Source organism: Cyprinus carpio, chromosome A7, assembly GCF_018340385.1.
Source record: "Cyprinus carpio isolate SPL01 chromosome A7, ASM1834038v1, whole genome shotgun sequence".
NCBI classification, from domain to species: domain Eukaryota; kingdom Metazoa; phylum Chordata; class Actinopteri; order Cypriniformes; family Cyprinidae; genus Cyprinus; species Cyprinus carpio.
Window position 1 is genome coordinate 6,788,605 of NC_056578.1, and position 9,588 is coordinate 6,798,192.

At 36.8% G+C, this 9,588-nt stretch overlaps 1 protein-coding gene across 1 annotated transcript in view; it reads left to right on the forward strand.

Moving 5' to 3' along the window:
• The window catches only part of LOC109077223 (H(+)/Cl(-) exchange transporter 3-like), a 30,453-nt gene extending 22,678 nt beyond the window's left edge, over positions 1–7,775 (forward strand). The window contains 3 exon segments of the mRNA XM_042759432.1: positions 833–1,049; positions 3,241–3,316; positions 5,539–7,775. Of these exon segments, the coding sequence (XP_042615366.1) occupies positions 833–1,049; positions 3,241–3,316; positions 5,539–5,703 (458 nt within the window). The 3' untranslated portion in view covers positions 5,704–7,775.
• Positions 7,776–9,588: the final 1,813 nt, after the last annotated feature.

Consider the following 9,588-nt stretch of genomic DNA (forward strand, 5'->3'; position numbering starts at 1 on the left):
ATCTGCCGACGCCGGCATTTTTCAAACGGTTGTTTACGGCGACGCAAAGAATTGTGGGTTATCTGTAGCAGCGAAGGATACACCTCATGCATCCTCCGAATTGCTGTGAAAGAAGGTCGCATTTGGAGTGTCCTACTTGCTTTTTTGAAATGAGACAGCCTCGATGACGTATGCAGCCTTCAAATGCGACCTTCGGAGTGCACAGCCTTCTAAATGAGACAGCTTTTGTTATATTATAAAATCTTTACTGCCACTTTTGATCAATTTAATGCATCCTTGCTGAATAAAAGTATTATTTTATTTCTAAATTAAAAAAAAAAATGTACTTTTGTCCACCATATTAGTCATATATCAGCCATAATAGACTACTATAAAAAGGAATACCAAAGAATACTATAAAATTTGTTAAAAAATTTTTTAATGGCCATACAGTTTAAATAAAATCTGTAATCTCTCTATTTTAATTACTTGTTTTTTTGTAGTTGTTTTTTTTTTTTTTTTTTTTTTTTTTTTACAGTTTACAGATTTGTTTTATTTATTTTAAATTTTAGGGACATTTTTTTAAAAGGGAGTGTATATGTAAAGGTGAAATTTAAAATATTTAAATATATCTTAATATGCATTTTAAATTAGAACGGTCATGAAAATGATTTCAAATAATCGTAAAAATATATTTTCTTATTTTTTTCTCTTCTATTTTTGGTGTAAATTGTCACCTGGACATGTTTTTATCAATTTATGCGGTGATTGTAGAAATACACATCAGAGTTTCTCTGTCCAGACAGATGACTGAAAGATGATTTATTTTTTTGTTTGTTTCTCGTCTTTTCAGAAAACGCTCGGCGTAAGCAGGAGGGAATAATGCTGAACTCGCGGGTCTATTTTACCCAGCATGCCCCGACCCTCCCGGCCGACAGCCCGCGGCCGCTGAAGCTGCGCAGCATCCTGGACATGAGCCCCTTCACCGTCACCGACCACACGCCCATGGAGATCGTGGTGGACATCTTCCGCAAGCTCGGCCTGCGCCAGTGCCTCGTGACACACAACGGGTGAGTGTCCGCTGGGACGCCTCGATTCCCTCTCCCTCTTCTGTGCCATGTGTTTAAACTAACGAGCGTCCCATCAGCAGACACACACACACACACACGTCTGCTGATGGGCTTCAGTCGTGGCGTCATGCATCGGAGGATTCACATGCGTCTCTGCTGCTAGTCTGCTGCTAAACCTCTGACAAAACACTCTGTCCACTCACAGCAGAGCTACACCATACTGAACATTCACACTGATTTCACTGGTGTTACACTTCTTTTATACTTTTATTTGTACATTTAAGTTTAGTCTAAAAGTGTGTCTTTAGATTAGATTCACAATCTCGCAATGTCTCATGACTTGCGAGTTTAAATAACTATAGTTAAGTTAATCATCGGTTGAAAAGTTTGAAATTATTATTATTATTATTTAATTTTTGTTTATTTTACATTTTATTTTTAAATTTAAATATTTAATTTATTATTATTATTATTATTATTATTATTATTATTATTATTTTTTTTTTTTTTTTTTATAAAGTCTCTTATGTTCACAAAGACTGGAGTAACGATGCTGAAAATTCAGCTTTGCATCACAGGAATAAATTAGATTGTAAAATATATTTAAATAGAAAACAGTTATTTAAAATTGTAATAATATTTCACATTATTACTGTTTTTGTTGTATTTTTTTCGATCAAATAAACTAGTTCTGGATGCCAATTCCGATATCAGTGCGTTTTTTTTCTCTTTCTCTTTCTCTCTTATTTTTTATTTTTTTTTTGGTAATGAACGTAGAATCTCTCTACGTCTGTGTGTTGACCTGATCATCACTCTTTGAATGTTTAACACATTCTACTAAACACAGACAACTTCATTATAAAGAAAAATAACAAATAAAAAAATACGTAATCATGACCAAAATACTATTATAAACTAGGTAAGTGGATAATTCAGTAGCAAAAGATACTCTAGAAAAATGAAATCTAAACGTTTAGTGAAAAAACATTAATTAGTGGGAAACAAATAAAAGTGTATGACTAAATCTGGTGAAATACCACACATTGCTCTTTGTATTGTTGTAAAATGCATTCATGAAAAACAAGTAATGTATTTATATATGAATTAATATACTATGAAATTAAAATACATTTCTTAAACATTTCATTTATTTTAAATGAGGAAGCAGCATATGATAGATAGGACCGAACAAGAAAGGCTATTAATAACCTTTCTGCAAAATACAGCCTGGTCAATAATATCTACTTCTCATTAAAGCAAAGCTCGACAAGATGTGTTGTAAAGCTAAACAGCCTATAACTTCACACTGTTTCAAATAAAACTGTTCACACTGAAAACCGAAACACAGAGCGGGAAGTATATTAAATAATCAATTAATTGATCAAATTTAAGATGTGTATAAACACTTATATTTAATCAATGCACAATATATAAACACTTTCAGGCCTCAAATGTCAGTCTGCTTAATTGCATTTTGTCTCACATTTCTTTAATTATTATATCGACAGTTATTAAAGCCTTTTTAGGAAAATATTTTGGATTGCAATATTCAGCACATTTTTTTTAAACCTAAAATTCTGATTAGTGCAACCATGCTCTCGTTACTGTAATGTGAGAGTATTATAAAAGTGCTGTCTCTTCTGCTCACCAAGGCAGCATTTTTTAAACACAGTAAAAAAAAGTAAAGTTATGAGAGATAATAAATAACTGTTCTCTATTTGAATATTTTTGAAAATGTCATTTATTCACGTGATGCGAAGCTGAGTTTCCAAAGCATTAATTACTACTTCACAAACTGAAATGAAAGTTTATTAGTAATCAGTGAACCACATTTGTTTAACACTTAAATAAAAACCCAATTTAAATTGAAGCTTTTTAATGATATAAGTGTATTTCTACTCCAGTGTTCCTGTACGGTAAAGTCACTGTTCTTAATCCTGGTTTAATCATAGAATCATTTTTATTTCACACATACGGTGACGGCTGATATTCATTACAATTTGATTCTGTTTAGTTCAGTTGTTTAATTGCAACTTAACACCTGATTATTTTGATGATCTCTGTAAAGTTCTGTTCATATTGCTTCTGTTGTCTTGTTACTCTTATGTTGTTTTGATTTCTATTTGTTTGTACTTGAGTTGTCGGTGTAATTTTTGTTGCTAAGTGATGGTCGTCACGGTGTGTGTTGCAGGATTTTATTGGGCATCATCACAAAGAAGAATATTTTAGAACATCTGGAAGAGCTCAAGCAGCACGTGGAGCCCTTGGTGATTAGCCCCTCCCACGCCCCTCCCACTCTGCCTGTTTAGACTCCGCCTCTTAGGAGGGACGCATGAAACTTGAGTGAAAAAAAAAAAGAGAGAGAGTTCTGGATGATGGTTGCCCTAAAATACCAAAGCCGCAATTGCAGCTAGTTAGAGATGCTTATAATGTACATGTTGTGTATGGATAAATTTGTCGTCATTTCTACTCACTTCTATTCACTGATGTCTGCGAGAGTTTTTATACCACCTAACTCTGAAATTGATCTCATTTTGAATTTATATGCAAAAAATTAATTGTGTGATAAAACTGAAATAGCAGTTATCTTGAGGTGGTGGAACTGTCCTGCATGTGGGGTCCAAACACTTAATAAGGTGCACCATTTTGTGACCAGTAACGTGTATTAAAGGAGTATTTCACCCAAAAATGAAAATTTGTGAAAATGTGCTCACCCCTCAGGCCATCTAAGATGTTTGTTTCATCAGAACAGATTTGGAGAAATGTAGCATTGCATCACTTGCTCAGCAATGGATGCTCTACAGTGAATGGGTGCCATCAGAATGAGAGTCCAAACAGCTGATAAAAGGTAAAGGACTCGTATTTTAGCAACGGCTTAAGTTAAAAACGCCTTGTTTTTTCACTTCTCAAGACATTAACTGATGGACTGGAGTGGTGTGGATTATTGTGATGTTTTTATCAGCTGTTAGGACTCTCTTTCTGATGGCACCCATTCACCGCAGATGATCCGATGCTAAATTTTTCCAAATCTGTTACAATGAAGATACAAACTCATCGTCTCATCTTGGAAATTTTCCGCATATTTTCATTTTGACATTAGTCGAGCTAAAGTCAAAAGCATTTTGGACACTGCTTCCAGGACTTTATTCCCCTGCAGACATCATGTTTCTCGTAAGATTTGCTTTCACTCAGATTGTTGCTCCTGTCCTTGGCCACACCTGCAGGGTTGACTAGTCTGTCACATTAGCCGTGGTGTCTATGAAATGCACCTTTATGTAGCCCCTCCCTTTCAGTTCTGTGTTGAGCACGTGTACTCACAAAGCACATCTAATACACATGCCGTGATGTCCTTCATCTGAATTTGATTTCTTTGTTTGTTTTCCTTTGCTTATTGCTAAATTCCTCTCGGGGGCACCTGGTCTGCGTCGGCTGGGCTACAGATCGATGACATCTGACCCCTCGCGCAGCTCCGCCCTTAAACGAGTGGCGAGTAACAGTCGTGTGTAGCGGACTATTTTCTCATTCACCAACATATCTTTTCATCTCTATAGTCATAGTAGCTGTTACTAGGATGCTGTGTTGATACCATGACGATTTGGTGTGACTCTAGAATCCTAGCACTTCCTGTAGTATGTAGTCAGCAGTTCCTGTCCCCTAAACCAACAGTCCTCACCTGTCTCGAGTCCCACACCCTGTCCTCTTTCAGTCGTCTGATGTTCGACCTTCTCACTTTCTTCCTGTCGCAAACGTCTTGCAGGCATTTCACGAACATTTCACAAAGGTTTGACAATCATTTCACGAGCGTTACATGCCTCTGGTTTGGATGGACTCTCGCAACCCAGCTCTCGTCAAAATTGTCACACCTTTTTTCTGTGATACAAACTGTCATCAAGCTTAAATCCCTTTTTCAAAAGCAAAATCAAGAGCATATATAAAGTTAAAGTTTGTCGAACACTTACATTCAAAAGTTGATCAAGATGAGTTAAATTTTGTAGAAGTATTGCATTAGTTATTTTTTAAGTAGAATTTCTTGTTGTTGTAAAGATATTGTATGTATTGATTCTATTTACAGCCTTTAAATATGCTCTTGAATTTGTGTTGGCAAAACAACTTCACTTTCTCGTTCTCCAAGGCCAGAGTGTGTGGATGAGATGGAGGCGTTCACTCCCTCTGTTTCACAAAACACTTGCTTCTCACTGTGTAGGTGCTGTCGGCTCATAGAAATACTGTAGTGTTTCCTGCACTAACACGGCATAATCATCCACACTCTCTGCCCTTCTTCAAACCAGAGACTGTCAGCTGTCTGTTGCCAAGGCTGAAGTATGGGGCCATCAAAATTGGTGCAAAGATTTGATTCTGAGTCGAAACGAGAATGCATTTCGTTGGGCCTTCCTTGCAAAACTTGGCAACAGAAGATGCAAGTCATCTGCAAAAGTGTCAAAAATGCACTAGTAAATTTCTCTACCTCTTTCTGTCTCTCTTTTTATAGGCGCCTCCTTGGTATTATTACAAAAAAAGATATCCTCCGTCATATGGCCCAGATGGCAAACCAAGACCCCGAGTCCATAATGTTCAATTAGCATCCCCCCCTTCCCGCTACGAGGAAGATGAGAGTGAAGAGGAGGTCCGTTTACTGGACAATTCATCCCTCTGACCACACGCCCCTACGGTACCCTGAACGGCCCAAGTACAAAACAAAAAACACTACGCCAGATGGGACCCCACCACTGGATACTTGCACAAGACTCCAAAACGAGTCTTTCGAGGAAGAGCCTGGCTGCTTGAAAATCTTAAGAGTTTTGGGAGAAGCTTGAGTCTTGACCGTCCCAAGTGGATGAACTTTCTACAAACCCTAACATGCTAAACTAACTCTCACACGCACATGCAAAAACACCCAAGACACCTTGCGGGTCCTGCTTATTTGGCCTCTTAGCCTCCTGCCTGAAAAAAATGCAACCTGAAGAGGTGAAAGGTCAAGATGAACCGCTGGAAACAAGGCGAGGAGGGACCTTCACCGCTGACCGCCGTGACCCTCACTGCCCCACCGCAACCTGAAATGGACCCATAACATTGTTTACTTGTAGTGGTGAGAGGTACAAGAAAGACGAAAAACAAGATCGTTTTTGAACGCACCCCAACATTCCAGTCAGGATCTGATGCCGTGAAGCCAGAGAAACGCTCAGTGTCACCTTCGTAATGGATACATTGCCCATGCAAGTGATTTTTGCGAGCGACCCGTGAGCATCAAGTATTCAGCATTGCGAAATGATCAAACACACAAGCGTGGGTTTTGGGAGGAGAACAAATCATCTTCATTAATCGTCTTCAACCTAAACACTACGGCGGGATTGTAGGTAACGAGCCAAACGAGTCTGTCTGACGGGTCTTTGAGTGCCCACACTTTATGAAGTTCTGTGCTTTTCATTACTGGAATGAAAAACCAAGATGCTTTTCTTTTACAGCTGCTGTATTGGCTATTATATTTAAATGTACTACGCAACTCCTAATAGTTTGAAAATTTAATAATGTGACTTGATCAACTTTTTTTAACTTTGCAAACAAGCATTACTGTTCACACTGGTGAATGTTGGCTCCAGTAAAATTGCTATTCTCTGTGTGCTCACATTTCGTCCAACGTGATATAAGTGTCTACTGCTGTTCATCCCCGTCTAATCAAATGTTAGATGGCCCTGAAATCATACATTAAACATCTCCAATTGTTTTCTGCTTCTGACAGCTAAAGGATAAATCCCACAAAGAAATGCCTAGGTCATATTTCATGCCAAAATAAAATATGTATTTGGAGTAATGAAAATGAAGCCCCATCATTTTTTTGCATTATTCATTAGACTGAAGCATATTTTACCACTAAATTCTTATTTTGAGAAATTTAATGTGAAAAAATATTGTTCCCAGTACTGAGCCATATATGGCAAATCGTCATGAAAATGCATTAAATAAAATATTGGTCTTAAAAGCAAGCTTCATTATGCTAAATATTTTTTCCTTTTAATATTGGGTGAAATATGACCCAGGCCTTTTTTGTGAGACTAAAAACTACATGTAAATACAGGCTATACGTATAAACCCAACTAAACTGTTTTTGGAGATTCGGGCACGATTGCACAGTTTCTTATTGGCACTGAAAAAGCGATGATGAAATGTGACTGTTAGAGATCATAAGAATGGAAACTCTAGTTTTTTTTGTGATTGCTGCTGTTGGCCCTTTTCTTTTTTTTTTTTTTTTTTTTTTTTGGCTTCTCGGAAATACATAGCACAGTTTTTCACAAATTTGTCACTTGTGGTAACCATTGCGGTACCCATTCTGTTAAACTGCATATACTAACTTAAAAGCTGCACTACATCTGTTTTTCTTCAATTTACTTTTGAATTACATATTCGCATGTCATTTCTTTTCCAAAGCAAGGCCGACGTTTTGTCTTTTAACTGATGGTGAAATTCTGTCCTTCTGCATTGTTTCCATGGTGATTGGCATTACCGCCTCCCCCCGCTGATTGATTGACAGTAAATGAGTCAGTGTGGGCGGGGCCTCTGTGTCGCATTAGCAGTTGATGTTCCTCTGTTAATCAGTGAAGAAAACAAAATGTTGTTATGTATTGATCTCATTTTTTTAATTTATACTAGTGCTAGAGCTGTACAATATGGAGAATTTTATGTATGATTGATGGTTTGATTGTACATTAAAAAACAAATATGTGAAGATTACATTTTGTATGAAGTGTAGATCCTGTGTTTGCACTGTATTTTAGATTGGATTTTAGATTTTATCACTACACTGTGGTACTTAAAATTATTTACAATGTTTTTAGAAAATAAAATGTGTATGAAATGAGCCAAATGATAAATTAACAAGCCCTTTTGTAAAAAACCTTTAGAATATGCGAATAAAACTCAAGTTTGGTGTAGGTAAGTGCTGCTAAAGTGGAGAAAACTCCTTTTGAAAAAACGGCCTTTAAAGACGTGTTATTGAATTGTACAGACTCAACTGCTTAAAAGTTGAGCATCGTGTTATAAAAAGCCACAAAGCATGAAAAAAAAAAAAGTTTTTGCCTGTAGTGTCTTAATATAAAAAGCATAAACATGCCTTTATTATAGTCATAAATATTACTAGTAGTACTGGTTTTTAAAAAAATACTACTACACTTCATTTGCTTGTTTAGGGCAACTGTATGGTCTCTAACCTGTATAGGTTTTCTATGGACATAAAAAGTGTTGAAGAGAGTGTAATGGTCTACTCAAGCGACAGCTAATTTCACACAGTGTAATATAAGCTGAAAGGAAAATTCCCACTATCTTCTCTAAATGTGTGATTGATGAATTTGTCGAGGAGTGATAGGTTGTTCTACACTGGGAGCAAGCGAATGGTTTCTCCGTGTGGTTGCACAGGTCATTAGCGTCAGCGCCAGACTTTCCTGCCTGAGGACAGACTGTGTACATTCACACGCGCGCACACACATCAGAAATTTGTATGTTGTGAGACAAACTGGCCAAGGGTTCAGAAAGGAGAAAGCCTTGTGTGATGAGAGACTAAAACACATTCTCAAACTGACTTCTCTTTTGCTTGCTGTTTAATTTTAAGATCAGCACTTTCATTCTCCTTACAGAAGCAAATTATCGTGGATCCCAGATTCTTGTCTCGAGTAAGAAGGAACAAATAATTTGAGTTTAACTACTTAATGTCAAATTGAATTTTTTAAGCTTTTTAATAGATTAGAATTTAAGCAAAAAATGGTTTATTCATCTTTACTTACATTTGGTGTCTGTTTTCCAGGAAATGCAAAATTGCTCATTTTCATGAGGCAAAAGTGAAAGCTCTTTATCTATTTAAGCATATTCACATGTATTTGTAAGCTATAATGTAACTTATAAATTAAATGAAAGCTGCTTTACAGTATTTAGTCCAAATTTGAGACGTGTTAATTTGAATTGTTTTACAAAACAATACATCTCCCAGTATTCATTTTAAATGTATCTGTGGTAATGTTTTTTTTTTTTTTTTTGGGTGGATCTATGTTAAGTTTTATGCAGTACGCTTAAGTTTCATTTTTACACTGTGGCTGCTCAAAGGCACTTTTCCTGTGTGTATTTGTGGCTGTTCCCGGAGGAAACCTCTCATTTGAATGGCTTTTCAGAATAGCTTTCAGCCTCTTTTCATCTGCAAATGTTTTGCTCTCTGAACATGTAAATGGAGCATGTCCTCAGTGTTTGTGCAGGTGGGGCTGCAGATGCTCTGCACACGGAAATGACACCACATGCAACAGTACTGTCTTTCTAATGTTTATTTTTAAAGGACTTTATAGTCTGTCAGTCCATATAAACATCAGAATGTGTTTTAAGGTGGCCCTTTGTTGATAGTAATTTATGGTTTAATCCAAAGAGATATTCTTTATCAAAGTTAAAACTCTGCTACGCCCCCCCCCCCACCCCCATATCTACATCACTATGTGGAAATATTTGCATAAATCATTTCTGATGAGTGCTTGTGGTGTTCAGCCAATCATAATGCACTGGGACAGTT